This window comes from Bos mutus, chromosome 15 (assembly GCF_027580195.1).
Source record: "Bos mutus isolate GX-2022 chromosome 15, NWIPB_WYAK_1.1, whole genome shotgun sequence".
NCBI classification, from domain to species: domain Eukaryota; kingdom Metazoa; phylum Chordata; class Mammalia; order Artiodactyla; family Bovidae; genus Bos; species Bos mutus.
Window position 1 is genome coordinate 4,654,163 of NC_091631.1, and position 16,463 is coordinate 4,670,625.

The following is a 16,463-nucleotide window of genomic DNA, read 5'->3' on the forward strand; positions in this document are numbered from 1 at the left end:
TATATTCACACTGTGGTGCAACCACCCCGCCTCGCTGGTTATGTAACATTTTCATTACTCCAAAGGAGAGCACCTGCGCCCATTACGCAGCCACACCTCAGTACCCCTTCCCTGGCCTCGGGCCTACCAGTCAGCTTTCCATCTCCCACCAGGTTACCCACGCTGCAGTGGTGCATGTCAGGCTTCCTTCACTTAGCACAATGTTTTCTGGGTTCATCCATGTTGTAGCTTCATCAATACTTCGTTCTTTTTATGGCTGAATAACCTTCTGTTGTGTGTATGTACCACAGTTTGCTTCTCCATCCATCCATTGATGGACATTTGGGTTGTTTCATACCTCTCTGCTGTTTTTTTTTCTCTCTGCTGTTTTGAGCAGTATCTATAAATATGTATATGAGTACATACATGTTGAGTACTTGTTCCCGTTTCTTTTGGGGGGGGGTGTGTATTTAGAAGTGAAATTGCGGGAGCATATGGTAGTTCTGATAACTGTTGGAGGAACCATTTTCCTGCAGTGAATGAGCCATTTTCCATTACCACCAGCAGTGTTGAGGGGCACTAATATCTCCAAGGGCTCACCAGCACTAGTTACTTGCCATTTTCTGAAGGTTACCATACCAGTCGTGGCAGGTATGAGTGGTATCTCATTGTGGTTTTGATTTCTGTTTCTCGAGTGAGTGAGTGAGTATGTTCAGCATCTTTCATTTGCATCCTTCATCAATGCGCCCACCGTGAAGGTAACAAGATTTTTTCAGCCCTTTTCTAGGCATGTATGTTCCCTGGACGTGGACTCGTATGTGGTTGGTTTTTTTTTTTCCCCTCCTTTCCTCTTGTATATTTACTTTTAATTTCCCTAAGGATTTCACACTTATTCTATGAGCTTTTTATGTTCTGTTGTATTCCTGTTCACAGAAGCATTTGCCCCCAACTGTCCAGATGACATCTGTCCCGCTGTGGTTTTCACAGGCCGCAACTGCCGCTACCTTTCATGGCTTCTAACCCGAGATCCAACATATACCACCATTCCTAGCTGACGTTGAAGTCAGACAACACTGAACCAGTCCCGAAGGCAACCACAGTCTGGAACATTTCAGACACCCCACTCATTTCCTTCCATCTGGAGTGAGGGAACTGAGCCTTGGGCCATTTTCGTTCCAGCCACGCTGGGGAGGGTGTGAAATGAGGGCACGCAAACCTGCCCCAGAATCTCCTGCTGCTCTTGGTGCAGGTTTTTCTCGATTGGCTGTTCTCTTAGTTGCTGCAGAGCTTTGACTGGTTTCTAGAGTTCCCACAAAACCATCTTAGTCCGTTTCTTATTTGTTTATATATTTCCATGGGATCAGCAAGAGCTTGGAGCTTCATAGTCTGCCAGCTTTCTGACATCACCCTCACGGACTCTTTGAATTCCCTAAATCACCTAAAGAAACTTTCTCATCAGCTTTTCCCTTCCCAGTGCTGCTGCTCCATTGTCTCAGCTGTCATCTTTTGCTCCAGGGGTCAGTGGGGCAAATTCTTTGCTTTACATGGTTCAAGGGACCTTCTTGAAGAAGTTTGAGTTACACACAAAATAGAGTATTTCTGGATTGACCCACTTGTCCAAGCTGGTACCACGGTTCCAGAAATTATCTGGAAATGAAGTGTTCTGAAAACTCAACAGTGCCAGGATAGCATCTTGAATGGATTGCTGTCCAGCTCACTGTGCCCCATGCACCTCTCCTGAGCCAGCGTACTGTCGACCACCTACATGCCTTGTCTGTGTTTACCAGTCCCCCTACTGTTCATTTTTACAGAATCAAGGTTAGAGTGTTCAGGGCTCAGGAATCATTTCTCTTATGAAGCCTTCCTTGCCGCTCTTCCTTCAGTCTTCCAAGAGAGAGAATCATCTCCACCTGCATTCGTTCAAGTAATTTTTTAGACAATCATACTCTTACTACGGTCATATAAATAATAGTTTTTTAAAAAATACATTTACTTGTTTTTTGGCTGCGCTGGGTCTCAGTTGTGGCACATGAGATCTGCACTGTGGTGTGTGAGATCAGTAGTTGGGGCACGCGGGCCCAGTTGCTCCACAGCACGTGGGATCAAACCTGCATCCCCTGCGTTGCACAGCGGATTCCCAGCCACTAGGCCATCAGGGAAGTCCCTAAATAATAGTTTCGAAAATCTAGTATTCTACATTAACATGTCGTTTTTATGGACTTATTTGAAAGCAATGTTTCATCTCTTTGGTGTTACAGGCCATTTTTTAAAATGCACGATATGTGCTTATTTGAAATACCTGATTCCAAGAATATCTGAGACCTATATATTTTTTCAATCTTTTTGCTCAGGTTTTGTATGCAGTTTACTAGAAAAGAATTCTAGCCATTTAATCTTTTCCTCTGACTGCAAGGTTCCCCTATTTAAAATGTGTTCAAACAGCCAGTGCAACTCTGGATCCATGGTTTTGAATGTGACAAACAATGCCTAACTTCTAAAGCATAGCTTACTTTCCCATGACAGATAGGAATCAAATACACTTTGAATTTACAAAATCGTATGGAAGTCAAAATGAAACCGCCATGACTCTACCTAGATCTATGTTGTTTCTAATCATATTTGCAGAAATGTGGTGAGAGGTTGTACTGCAGTGAGCCCTCTATTCATAGTGACCATTACGACAACAATTCTTATTACTTTTTACTCGGTTGGTTGCATTCTGACCCAGAATAGGTTGTGTTTGGAGCTTACTGGAAGGGTGTGAATGCAGTGGGTCAGATTGGACCACAGGTGAAATAACAGAATGGAATGTGGGAAGGTGTGTGGAGCAGAAGGCTTAAGCATTTACCATGGGCATTTCCCCGAATGTTAAAAACCTGTTATTGATAGTCAGAATAGGGTACTGAGCCAGGGAGGCAAGTCTTTTAAAAGACTGAGAAGATAAGCTTGTTTTCTCAACTCTTTTGGGTGGTTAATCACGCATGTGTTTGTTTTAACTGTAGGCTTGGAAAACAGTTTGGGCCTCTATACGTAGACCTCCTAAGAGCACGGCACTCCTTCATACCTGCCACTTGAGGGCCTGCTTGTATTTAGAGGGTCACTTGGCCAGGATCTTCCCTGGTGGCCAAGTCTTCAAAAACACAGGGGTGAAAATTAGTTTTTATCAGTGTCTAATATAATATTTCTCTAAATTCAGTGAACTAATCACAAATATTAGAAGGTTTATTTTGAATACATAGTATCTGTCAAGCATTCTAAGAACTTCATATTCAGTAACTAACAAAATCTCTGCTTTTGTAGAGCTTTTCTGGTGGGCTTGGAGAGGGTAGGGGGCAACTGGGTTGCAGAAACAGATAAGCAAATATATGTTTAACGTTTAAAAATGCAATGAAGAAAAAAGTGTCAGAGGACTGAAAGTGAGTGGGCTTTGGGAGGCGGTACTGTTTCATATAGTGTGGTCAGAGAAGGCATCTTTGCTAGAGCGCCATTGATCAGAACTCTGAAGGTAGTGATAGAGCAAGCCATATTGTATATATAGCAAATATCACAAGGTTTTTTCCCTTAACTGTGAGATTCTGTGTTTAATATAGGCAGTTTAGAAACTGAAGGTAAGCTAATAGAAAATTGAATTGTAAGTAGTATCTTCTCTTAGAACTGATCTTATAATTAATGTTTTAATATTCCTCTTTGTTTTTTTTCATATTTAGTAGATGTGTTTGACTCTGTTGGCTCTTTCCAGAAAAGTTATCATTTGTTTCTCAGCACTGTGTTTCAATTGATACGAACACTACATCCATTTAAACTCATAAAAGGGTACATTGTAATTCTGAGAAGATAAGGGCCAAGAGTTTTGAATTCCATAGAATAAGGCTAAAGGAAATTTTTCTGACCTGATTTCGTAAAATACCCCATTTACAGACAGAGGGGACACATGTATGCCTATGGCCGATTCATGTTGTCATATGGCAAAAACCATCACAATGTTCAGTTCAGTTCAATTCAGTCGCTCAGTCGTGTCCGACTCTTTGCGACCCCATGAATCACAGCACGCCAGGCCTCACTGTCCATCACCAGCTCCCAGAGTTCACCCAAACTCATGTCCATCGAGTCAGTGATGCCATCCAGCCATCTCATCCTCTGTCGTCCCCTTCTCCTCCTGCCCCCAATCCCTCCCAGCTTCAGAGTCTTTTCCAATGAGTCAACTCTTCACATGAGGTGGCCAAAGTACTGGAGTTTCAGCTTTAGCATCATTCCTTCCAAACAACACCCAGGACTGATCTCCTATAGAATGTTGTAATTAGCCTCCAACTAAAATAGTTTTTTTTTCTTCTTCTTTTTTAAAAGAAAAAATATCCCATTTACAGTTTTTAGGTTTTTAACCAAGCTTGGTAGAAGTTTTTGGCAAAAATTTAGAATGGTACTTGTGTTTGGTTGATTTTGAAGTTCACTTACTCCTTAAAACTAAGGAAGAGATCTTGATCTCATGTGAAGAACTCGTTCTCTTGTTTTATGTATTATATTCTTTCTGACCTTTAACCTTTGTTACAGGCAAAGAAAAGTAAAACCAAAATGCCATCTCTGGTAAAGAAGTGGCAGAGTATCCAGCGTGAGTTAGATGAAGAGGAAAACTCTAGTTCCAGCGAAGAGGACCGAGAATCGACCGCACAGAAGCGCATTGAAGAGTGGAAGCAGCAGCAGCTGGTCAGGTAAAGAGGAGGGCTCTCAGACGGGCAGGCTGTGCTGCTTGCAGCTGTGCTTGTAGAACTGTTGTATTCTTCAAGTGTTTGTTTTTATTTTATTTTGTTTCTTTACGGCTGTGCTGGGTCTCACAGCTGCGTGAGCTTTTCTCTAGTTGCAGAGTGCAGGGGCTGCCCTCTGGTTGCAATGTACAGGCAGCTCCTCGCAGTGGCTTCTCTCGTTGCAGAGCATGGGCTCCAGGGCACATGGGTCTCAGCAGCTGCAGCTCCCGGGTTCTAGAGCACAGCTCTAGTTGTGGTGCACAGACCTAGTTGCTCTGCAGCATGTGGGATCTTCCCAGATCAGGGTTTTGAACGCATATCATCTACATTGGCAGGCGAATTCTTTATCACTGAGCAATCACGGAAGCCCCCATGTTCTTAAAGTCATAGCCCTGATTTCTTTACAAACTTAGCCCAAGCAGTTTTAAATTCATAGAAATGTTTTTTTCCTATAAAAATTACAGTCTAGCTTTTTTCAAAGACATCAGAGTTGTAATCAGTTCAGTTCAGTCGCTCAGTCGTGTCTGACTCTTTGCGACCCCATGAATTGCAGCACGCCAGGCCTCTCTGTCCATCACCAACTCCTGGAGTTCACTCACACTCATGTCCATCAAGTCAGTGATGCCATCCAACCATCTCATCCTCTGTCGTCTGCTTCTCCTGCCCCCAATCCCTCCCAGCTTCAGAGTCTTTTCCAATGAGTCAACTCTTCACATGAGGTGACCAAAGTATTGGAGTTTCAGCTTTAGCATCATTCCTTCCAAAGAACACCCAGGACCGATCTCCTTTAGAATGGACTGGTTGGATCTCCTTGCAGTCCAAGGGACTCTCAAGAGTCTTCTCCAACACCACAGTTCAAAAGCATCAATTCTTCGGCACTCAGCTTTCTTCACAGTCCAACTCTCACATCCATACATGACCACTGGAAAAACCATAGTCTTGACTAGACAGACCTTTGTTGGCAAAGTAATGTCTCTGCTTTTCAGTATGCTATCTAGGTTGGTCATAACTTTCCTTCCAAGGAGTAAGCATCTTTTAATTTCATGGCTGCAGTTACCATCTGCAGTGATTTTGGAGCCCCCCAAAAATAAAGTCTGACACTGTTTCCACTGTTTCCCCATCTATTTCCCATGAAGTGATGGGACCAGATGCCATGATCTTCGTTTTCTGAATGTTGAGCTTTAAGCCAACTTTTTCACTTTCCTCTTTAACTTTCATCAAGAGGCTTTTTAGTTCCTCTTCACTTTCTGCCATAAGGGTGGTGTCATCTGCATATCTGAGGTTATTGATGTTTCTCCCAGCAATCTTGATTCCAGCTTGTGCTTCTTCCAGCCCAGTGTTTCTTATGATGTACTCTGCATAGAAGTTAAATAAGCAGGGTGACAATTTGCAGCCTTGACATACTCCTTTTCCTATTTGGAACCAGTCTGTCGTTCTGTGTCCAGTTCTAACTGTTGCTTCCTGACCTGCATACAAGATTTCTCAAGAGGCAGGTCAGGTGGTCTGGTATTCCCATCTCTTTCAGAATTTTCCACAGTTTATTGTGATCCACACAGTCAAAGGCTTTGGCATAGTCAATAAAGCACAAATAGATGTTTTTCTGGAACTCTCTTCCTTTTTCCATGATCCAGCGGATGTTGGCGATTTGATCTCTGGTTCCTCTGCCTTTTCTAAAACCAGCTTGAACATTTGGAAGTTCACAGTTCACATATTGCTGAAGCCTGGCTTGGAGAATTTTGAGCCTTACTTCCCACTAATTGTTCATCTTAGGCAAAGAACTGTCTTAACCCTGAGCATACAGGGGAAAATAGTCATCCCCATTTACCATGTAGCTCCAAGAGACCAATTTTTAATTTAACAAGATTTAAATATAGCTAAGCTAAGTTTTTATTCTTTATTTTCATGATTTTTGAAGGTACACATACTGAAATGACCAACAGTCCTTTAGTGTAACCAGTTGCTCAGTTGTGGTGCATTACCTGGAGCGTACTGATAGTGATGCCAGATTTTAGGTTCATCTCCGATAGGTTCTAGCATATCATTACTGCTGCTTCTGGCACTTACAACATCCATAAATGCAGTACTTATGGAAATGTTTGAAGGAATTCCCTGGCAGTCCAGTGGTCAGGATTTTTCACTTTCACTGCTGAGGGCCCAAGTTCAGTCCCTGCACATGGAAAGATCTCCCATGGTGTGGCGAAAAAGAAAAATTGAGAAAGGATAGCCATCTTTGTTTCATAATTCAAAACATTTTCATTTTTAGATCCATAAATACCAATTGGAATAGTCATTCCAGTGAAGTCTTTGTTCCTAAAATACGTTTCTCTCTAGCCGCTGCACACCTGTTTTTAGCATTTGTCCCACTTACAAACTTGATCAAGTACATTTTAGCATATAGCAGCATAAAACGTGAAAACTTATGCAAATACTGTATTTCCTTTTTGGCCCATATATTCACTCATTGATCTTGAATTTAAGAAAATTCATCTGGATTATGATCTTCTTAACACTCGTGGCCTGAGATTTTACTTATCCAGTTTTACCATCACAATTTGAATGTACAGTGCCCCTATCTCTTTGTATCCATCTGAATTATGTAATATTGGGGGCTGTCCCGGAGGAGACTATGAAGATGTTGTCTCCAGACTTTACTTCCTTGAAAGGTGGTGCACGGGATTTGGGGCAACACAGGAAGAAAACTGCAGGATGGTATTAATGATAATTTAGTTTTACTTGTGTATCATCCTTGTAGATGACTCCATTATTCTTGAGTTTTCTTACTATTTAGTCCTTTTTAGTGTTGCTGGGAATTGATTAATCATTAATTCCTACAGTGATGAAATAGTAAACTATTTCAAGATGATGGGAAGTCACAAAGGTCTTGTAATTTATCTTATTTTAGATTTATAAAAGGGTCTCATGCACTCATTTTGGTTATTGCAAGATAGAATCTGAGTTTTTGTTTTGTCTTTGCTGTGCTGCACAGCTAGTGGGCTCTTGGTTCCCTGACTGGGCCTTCCACAGTGAGAGCACAGAGAGTCCTGACTACTGTACAGCCAGGAAATTCCCAAGAATCTTGAGTTTGTTTTTTGTTGTTGTTGTTTTAAATCATAGCATACTATATGGTTTACCTGTGAACAGATAGCATATTGTTGTTGTTTAATCCCTAAATCGTGTCTGACTCTTTCACTACCCCATAGACTGTAGCCCACCTAGTGAATCTTGAGTTTTAACCAGTTTTTTAAATAATTGAATTTGAATAAGCCGTGGGAGATCAATGCTAATTAGAACTAATGAAAGAGGATCTCAGAAACATCAGGTCTACCCATCCCTGGTGGTATGTTGAGGGTTAAATATATCTTCTTAGAGGTTAAGTAAATAAATCTAGGATAAAGACTCCTAACTCCTTGGAGCCAAGAAATACTTCTACAAGCATGTGTTATTTTCCTTCAGTGTAGCTTTAATGGTTACTAGGGAGACATAAAAATAAATATGCACTTAAATATAAATACAGCTGTAGAGCAGAGTATTTGTATGTGTTTGGTTGACCTATCAACTAAGAAATTTGATGAAAACTATTTTGGTTACTTAGCTGAGAAATTTGAAACTTTGTCATGAAGATAGATGCGATAGATCCAATTTTCAGCTTTAGTCAGTTTTTATTTGCTAGGAAATGAACAGCTCCATTTTTTTTTTTCAGTGAAGTAATCTGTCTGTTTTCACAGTGGCATGGCAGAGAGAAATGCTAATTTTGAAGCCCTTCCTGAAGATTGGCGAGCAAGACTGAAGAGACGAAAAATGGCTCCGAACACATAGTTTTTTACTTTTTTGTTACTGTGTGCTGTTTTTTTTTGTTTTTTTTTTTTTAATGTTCAGTTCAGAGTCTTAACCAGTTTTACTGTTGCCAATAAACTATAAATGTTATGAGGGAGAGCATATGAATTTGCTGGGCAAGAGCATACAAAATTCCCCCATTTGTGAAATGTAGTTTTTTCTGTTTTGCCAAAAGGTGAGGTGGCTGAGCCATTTGACCTGGCTGCCTGTATTCTCACACTGGCAAACTCAGCATGTTAGGTACATCATCAGTCTGGACGTGTGGCTCATGACACTTCTGTAGAGGACTCATTGACGAAAAGGGAAGGATTTTCCTGCCTAATAGAGGCTCTTGTAGTTTCTAGTGTGGCACACTGTCTCTCGTTAACTTCTTCAGAACAAGTGCAATTAAGAAGGCAGCTCTATACTCTACCTTGCTTAACTGGGATTATAGGAATTTCCTTCTGACCTCTTCTCTTAGTCTGCCACCCCCAAAGTGCTGAGGTATACAAACTCATCCATGTTGTGCTAACAGACGGCCACACTCTATAAATTTATAGAGTGTTTCTCACAGATTCTAGAACTGATAAAGATAGCTCAGTCATTGCACATACTAGGTGACATATATAAATCCAGTATAGGGCAGCAGCAGCAAGTGTTCATGTCTTTGAGACTTCCCCCTCACACGTGGGAGTAAGTGTAACGAGCCACTGTATGTATTGCTGTGTCTCCATTGTCGTACCTTGGTCCAGAGTTCACCTCCCATTTATATGTGAATGTATTCTCCATAAAATTCCAGTATTTAAAAAAGCAGTTTACTGTTCTGTACTTTATATTGTATCACAATCAGGTAAAAGTCACTTTAAACTGAAGAAAAAGCAAATTGTGTTTTAAAGCTGTTTGTATTTCTCCAGTTTCTGACCTTGTAAATTTGTATATATGCACTAATAAAGCCTTTTTTATACTTCTGATTGGTTATCCTTTTGCTCCTGTTTTGCCTGTTACTCCATGAAGATGTCACCAAGACTTACTTTGAGTCAGTCGTTTTTTCTAATCAAGTAGGCATAAGGGAAACATTGAGAAGCTCTCAGGAGAAAGACGAGTGTCAGGATCTGGAGCCCGCTGCAGGGTGGGAGGATGGGGTTAGAAAACAGGACTCTAGTATCAGAAAATATGATGTGACTTAAATTTTGGAGCTTGTGGTCTATTATTAGCTTGTATTTAGCCTACTTAAATCCTGGAAATGACAAAATGTGGTTAATATTGTGAAAAAAAAGGTGCTTTATACTCTCACTAGTTACAAGAGTTATATATACTCATAGTCATGTAAAGTTAACCAAAGACAACAGTAGTAAAAATTTTATTCCAGTATATTTATATGCAGCTAACTAATCAGTGTCATATATACTTGTGTGTTGGTTTTTATTTATACAAAAATCGGGGTGACCATTTTGTATATACATTGTTTTTCTTGTCATTTGCATAGAGCACATTTCTGGAAAAAGGCTATTGACTAGTCATTAAAGCTTTTGCTTTTAACTGCCTAACAGTTAACCAGATTTCTAGGAATTGTTGACAGGAACTAAGTGCCTTTGTCCCTATCCTGCCAGACCAGAAGCATTTTTTTGAATCTGACAATTTGATAGTCAAAGTGTGGGTTTTACTTTGTTTCTTGTATTTCTCAACCGAGAAGGTAATTTTTCAATTCTGGCTCTGGGATGGAGGGAATAGGTGAAAGAGGAGAAGCAGCTCCCTTTGAGTAATACCCAAGAGTTTCCTTAAAGCTGAGAAACTTTTTTTTTTTGGCTGCCCCATGGAGCATGCCTTAGCTACCCACCAGGGATCCCACCGGTGCCCTGCAATGTAAGCGCGGTCTCTTCTTAATCACTGGACCGCCAAGGAAAGGGACAGTGGAAGCGTTAGTCGCTCAGTCGTGTCTTACTCTTGAGACCCCATGGACTGCAGCATGCCAGGCTCCTCTGTCCATGGAATTCTATAGGCAAGAATGCTGGAATGGGTTGCCATTTCCTTCCCAGGACCGCCAAGGAAGCCCCCATCAATGCAATTTCTAATCCCCAGAGTCCGGGCTGCAATACTGTAATGAAAAGAGTAACAGTAACAATCCGGGCTGCAATACTGTAGTGAAGAGTAACAACAAAGCCTTGGTACTGCAGTCGTCCACTTTCCCCTGGTTCCCCACACCCCCTTCGGAGGCAGGGCCTCGCTCCCGGAAGCGCCAAGCCGCCCCGCCTTCCTGCTTCCGGCTCGCGGTTGCTAGGCTACTGGCGCCCCAGCCGAAAGCTGTGGCTTGGCGAGAGCTCCGCGAGGGCGTCCTCGGCCGGGTGCGCGGCGGGGCCTCTGCCTGCGGGTGGTGACCCCCCGCCTCATTCACGCTCCTCTGTCGCCGCCGGCACCGCGCCCAACCCCTGCTGCCCCGAACAGTCCGGGGCGCCGAGGCGGTAGCACTCTCCCTGTGGCCTCCCAGGAAATCTCTACGCCCCATCCCTCGACTCTCCGGGAAACTGCCCTCCGCCACCTTCTCCCTGACCAAGAAACCCCGGACCCCTGAATTCCGTTTTCGGAGCCCCTGACCTTTCTTTTCCCACCCTCCCCGAAACGACTCCTCCGGACTCCCCTCCCCTTTTCTTTCACTGTCCAGCGGCGTCCTGGTGGTGGGCATCCCCTTCAACCCGGAAAAGGAAGCATGGAGCCGGCAGGGGTCCTGGCGCCTCGGGAGGAGGAGGTCGGAAGACTAGCCACCCTCCCAGATTCCTCAGGTGCCCACCCGGGCCTCATGGCGGGCCCTGGTTTAGAGGGAGGGTGCCGCGTGGGAGCTGCGGAGCGGAGGGAGGGGACGGGAGTGGATGTCGACAGGTGACTTCAGTTGTCCTGCTCTGGTTTATTTTAGCTCCTCGTATGTAATCAACTGCCCTTTTGGAAATTGGGCAGGGGCTGTTGCTGGGTGTCACTGACTGGTCTTCAGCATACCATGCAGAAGTAACATGTTCCCAGCATTGGAACCAGAGCTGAAGCAGGAGGTCGGTACCCACTCCTCTCCAGAAACCCAGTACTAGCTCAGAAGGTATATTCTGATGGCACCTTTTTCTGGCTAGAGATCTTGATCCCAAAGGTAGAATCATTTGCACAAATGTCTTTCACATGGTTTGTTTTTAGAAGTTCTCAGGTGTGGCGTCCTCTGCGACCATGCTTGTGTACCTTTGTTAAGAGTCAGTATCACTCTTTTAACAGGCTGTTATAATAATGATTATTATGAAAACATGTTCCTGATTGAGATGGTTTGTCCTTTCACAGACTCTTCCTGATCCCTATGAAGACTTTATGTACCATCACCTCCAGTACTATGGCTACTATAAAGGTAGTATCTCGTTCTGATCCAGCACCACCTTTCCTGGGTCATTGAAGTACATTGTTGGATCAGCTGAGAGAGTTGTGCTTGGATAAACTAATGACGAATTTTTTGAGCAGCGTTAGTGGGAAGTACTTCCTTTCCCCACTGATATGCTCTGTCACTTCTGTTGAGTGTCAGTTTATACAGAGGTCTGTCTGTCTGTCCTTGAACCACTACCACCCTTTCTTAATGACATGACATGGCATGAAAATAGTCTTGATAGTTGGAAAGAAATGTCCTCCCATATTGTCATTTTCAGAAGTGTCTTGGCTAACCTTACCTTTTTATATAATCTTAGAACTGGCATGTGATACTTTAAAAAAATGGGATTTCATTTAATCTACAGATCAAACTTGACAAGAAATGAGAATTTTCCAATACCACATTCTCCAATCTATTCATAGTATTTTCTAATTCTCTAATTTGCTTCGGTCCTCCTTAATGTCTTCCAATGAGATTTATAAATTGTTTTCATGGAACTGCTTATCTGTATGCTTTTATAAGTGGTATCTTAAAATTTTGATGTTCTAACTTTGTTCTTGGTATTTAGAAATAAAATTTAAGTTTTCGTATTGATTTCATTTCTGTCTTGTTAAACTTTCTTATTAACTGTTTCATTTTGTAAGTGATCACTCACTCACTCGTTGAAAACGGAATTCCCAGTTTGCCAGATTCAGCAGAGCCCTCGGGACGAGGCACCTCTCATCCTGAGTGCTCCACTTCCACTCTGAGCACTTACCCTGACTTGGTCATACAACTGCTGGGTTTTTCCTGCCTCCCCAGCCCTTCCTTTCTACTTTACCATATGCCTCTCAAGTCTTCTCCTCAACGTGAAATGGAGAAAATTATGTTTAACTCAGAGAAATTGGAACGTGAAAGCTCTTTGGAAAATGGGTTATATTGGTTGTAAAGGCCTGTGGTATGGCAGGTGGTGACTGGAAGGCAGTTTGCTAGTAGTAATTGTTTGAGTGTTGACCTCAATATTGGATGTGATGAACTAGCCTTCAACATCTTTCACTAAACCGCCTGTTCTTAGCTCAGAGAGGCAGTTTACCAAACTCTGCTACGCACCAGCACATTTGGAAGAATAATCCTCGATACCTGTTGAATGGCTCTTTTGGAAAAAGAGAGGATTTGATACCGGACCGCTTGCAAAAGGAGAAGCATCTATGTGAGTAGTAATCGGTGTCATATGTCCCTAGAATGCTTAGTCCCTTGAGCAACTGCTCCTGAGGTTGAGGAGAACATGGCCTAACGTGGGAGAAGCCAGGGGAGCACCCTTGGACACTGTTTCTGACATCACTCAGAAATGTTTATCTTAAAAAAAAAAGAAAAATTTTAAATGAAAAGAAAAATAACAAAACAAAAAAATATTCTGTAGATCTGCTTTGGATTGTAGGTTTAAAGTACCATGTATTCTGCATGGTCTTCCTCCAAATTGTTGGAAAATTTGTTAAAACTCTTCTGTCAAGAGTAACATGTTGATTTTTTTCATGCAGTTTTTATGGATATATTTATTAAGGCTCTTTGCATAGGAGTGGTGGAAACCAATCCAAGCTAACTTAAGCAAAAACAATTTTTTACAGGGATTCCACAAGTTTTTTCTAGAATTCGAGGGTAGGAATGCAGTTAAATTTCTCCCTCAATACATATCCAAGCAAACATCAATTCACTTCCTTTTACTGCACAACCTTTACTGCACAACAGCAGCCATCATCTCACTATTGAAACAGCCTCATCATTGGTTTCTGGTTCCATGATGCCCCCTTCCAATCCACTTTCCACATAGCAGTGTTTTGTTTTGTTTTGTTTTTCTTTTTATGTGCAAATCTGATTGTATCCCTTTTCTGGTTAAAAATCTTTGAATGATACAAGACCCAAAAGCTATAAAATATAACACTGATAATTTTTACAGCAAAACTTTATGTTTAGGAAAAAGTTGCCTTAGTAAAGAAAAATAACTGAAAAAAATTTTCGTGAGAAATATTGTCAAAGGATTAATTTCCGTAACAAAATAACTTACAAATCAATAAGCAAAAGATGACCAAATAGAAAAATGGACAAAGAGCATGAGCAAGGAGTTCGTAGAAAAGCAAACACAGCCAATGCAACATGCAGCATGAGCTCCCCTGGCGGCTCAGTGGTGAAGAATCCACCTGTAGTGCAGGAGACTCGGGGTGCGGGCTCGACCCTTGGATCAGATCCCCTAGAGGAGGAAATGGCAACCCACTGCAGTATTCTTGCCTGGGAAATCCCGGGGACACAGGAGTCTGGTGGGCTACAGCCCTAGGGTTGCACAGTTGGACACGACTGAGCACACAGGCATGTCCAGGGATTAACTTTCTTAACAAAATAACTCTTACAAATCAATATGTAAACGATGACCAAATAGAAAAGATGGACAAAGGACATGAGCAAGGAGTTCATAGAAAAGCAAACACAGTCAGGAGGTTTTTTGAAAAGATGCTCAGTTTCACCCCTAACTAAAGATACAATTCAGTATGTCAAAGTACCATTTTGTAAATTATGAGACTTGGGCAAAAATATTTTTATGATTATACCTAGTAGCCGTCAGGAGATGGTAGAACACCCTCCCACACTGCTGTTAGGAATGTGAATAGATAGACTTAAATTTTTTTATTTATTATTATTAATTTTTGGACTGTGCTGCATCTTCACTGCTGCACGGGCTTTTCTCTAGTTGCGGCAAGCAGGGGCTGCTCTCTAGTTGCGGTGCATGGGCTTCTCATTGTGGGGGTTTCTCTTGTTTCGGAGTGTGGGCTCCAGGGCGCGAGGGCTTACGTCGTTGTGGTTCACGGGCTCTAGAGCCCTGGCTCAATAGTTGCGGCACACAGGCTTGCTTGTTCTGCAGCATGTGGGGTCTTCCCAGATCAGGGACGGAATCTGTGTCTCCTGCATTGCCAGGCAGATCCTTTACCACTGAGCCACCAGAGAAGCCCCTAGACGGACTATTTTAGGACGGCAGTTTGGCAATAGGAGGGAAATATAACGGTACTTAACCTTTGATGTAGCAGTTCCGTTTTCATGTTCAAATATGTGTCACACTTTTGCTCATCCCCGTGCTCGGAAGGCTCTTCCATTCTGCGTCCCGGAGCTCCTGGCTGGGAGAGGAAGGGCCAAGCTTGAGCGAAGAAGACTGTCAGGGTGGGGTGGCGCAGGGGCCAGCTGACCCCCCACCTTCAGTCCCCTCCTGTCCCAGTTTCTGATACTTGAAATAACATTAATAAGAAACAGTTGCCTGTCTTCATATAGTAAAAAAAAAGCCATAAAATACAAAGTCAGCTACAGAAGTAACACAACAATGCAAAGGAATTTTAGAGTATAATTGGTAACCTGACACCTTCCAACCCCCACCCCCATTTTGATCATTGGAGTGAGGAAGATATTTTTCTTCATCTTTGTAGCAAACCATTTATTGTGTTGTTTTTTAAACCAGAAAAGTACAAAAAAGTACAAAAGGAATGAGTTACAATATACTTGTTTCAAAAAGGGAAAAAGAAGGGAAGAAAGGAAAGAGAAGAGGGGGGAGAAGAGAGAGAGAAAGAAAGAAAATATACATATAAGGTTAGAAAATCCAAATGGTAGAAAAAACACAAAAGGAAATTAAGAGCTCTCCCAGCCCCATCCTTAATATAGCCACTACTGTAATCATTTTTTTTTCCAGTAAAAAAATTATACCCTCAAGTATCTATATATTTTTTCTTTCTGATTGCTCATAGAGGATCCTCTACACAAGCTTTACTTTGGCTTTTTTTGTTTAATAGACGCTTTCCCTATGAGCACAAAAAAATATCTACCTCATTCTTTAAGAGCACCTACCTATTAATGCCTATTAATGAGTTTTCCATCTCGTTAATATGTCACAGTTATTTTAACTTCCCTTTTGATGGATGCTTTGGTGCTTTGCACGTTTTTACTATTGGAGCATTACTGCAGGGAACCTCTCTACATATGTATGCTGACGAGCTTTTGTAAGAAAACCTATAAGATAATTCCTAGCAGTGGGATTGCTGAATCAAGGGTTAGCGTGTTTTAAGTCTTACTGGACACTGCCAAATTTGCTTTCCAGAAAGATTGCACCAAATTTGCCTTTTTGTCCTGAGGTTCTGAGGGTAGTTGTTTACTTACACCCTTGTCAGGGTGAGTGTGAAACAGGTAAATGTTTTTCCTCTCTTAAGTAGCTAAAAGACTGATATCTTTGTGTCATTCTGATTTACATTTCTTTGAGTGAGATTGAGAGGTTTACCATCGTTTCAAATGTTTGTTGCCTCCCCCACTGCCTCCATTAAACAGTGCGGGAAATGTTTAGACATAGAAGTGCAGGGACCCAAGGTGGGGGGATGGAAGGGATAGGGGGAAAAGGACAGAGGAAAGAAAGATCCGGAGGACAAAGCAGGCCTCTTCCTTCCTCTTTCTAGGGCCTAGCTGTCTACCTTCCACTGTTCGCGGACAGACAAGAGCTGTGAGCACAGGTACTGCGCGTCCTTCCAGGCAGAAAAGGC

At 42.2% G+C, this 16,463-nt stretch overlaps 2 protein-coding genes across 6 annotated transcripts in view; both read left to right on the forward strand.

The window, feature by feature from the left end:
• The window catches only part of FNBP4 (formin binding protein 4), a 30,536-nt gene extending 21,034 nt beyond the window's left edge, over positions 1-9,502 (forward strand). For both annotated transcript variants that reach the window (XM_070383327.1, XM_070383328.1), the window contains exons 16-17: positions 4,528-4,685; positions 8,444-9,502. In XM_070383327.1, coding sequence (XP_070239428.1) covers positions 4,528-4,685; positions 8,444-8,534 — 249 coding nt within the window. In that variant the 3' untranslated portion in view covers positions 8,535-9,502. The remainder of the gene's footprint in view (positions 1-4,527; positions 4,686-8,443) is intronic.
• Positions 9,503-10,781: 1,279 nt separating this feature from the next.
• The window catches only part of AGBL2 (AGBL carboxypeptidase 2), a 29,824-nt gene continuing 24,142 nt past the window's right edge, over positions 10,782-16,463 (forward strand). The window contains exons 1-6 of one of the 4 annotated variants that reach the window (XM_070383330.1): positions 10,814-10,873; positions 11,191-11,308; positions 11,440-11,569; positions 11,844-11,907; positions 12,977-13,111; positions 16,380-16,433. In XM_070383330.1, the coding sequence (XP_070239431.1) occupies positions 11,534-11,569; positions 11,844-11,907; positions 12,977-13,111; positions 16,380-16,433 (289 nt within the window). In that variant the 5' untranslated portion in view covers positions 10,814-10,873; positions 11,191-11,308; positions 11,440-11,533. Of the gene's footprint in view, positions 11,309-11,439; positions 11,570-11,843; positions 11,908-12,976; positions 13,112-16,379; positions 16,434-16,463 lie in introns of all 4 variants that reach the window. The other 3 variants (XM_070383331.1, XM_070383332.1, XM_005909822.3) reach the window with 3 other exon arrangements.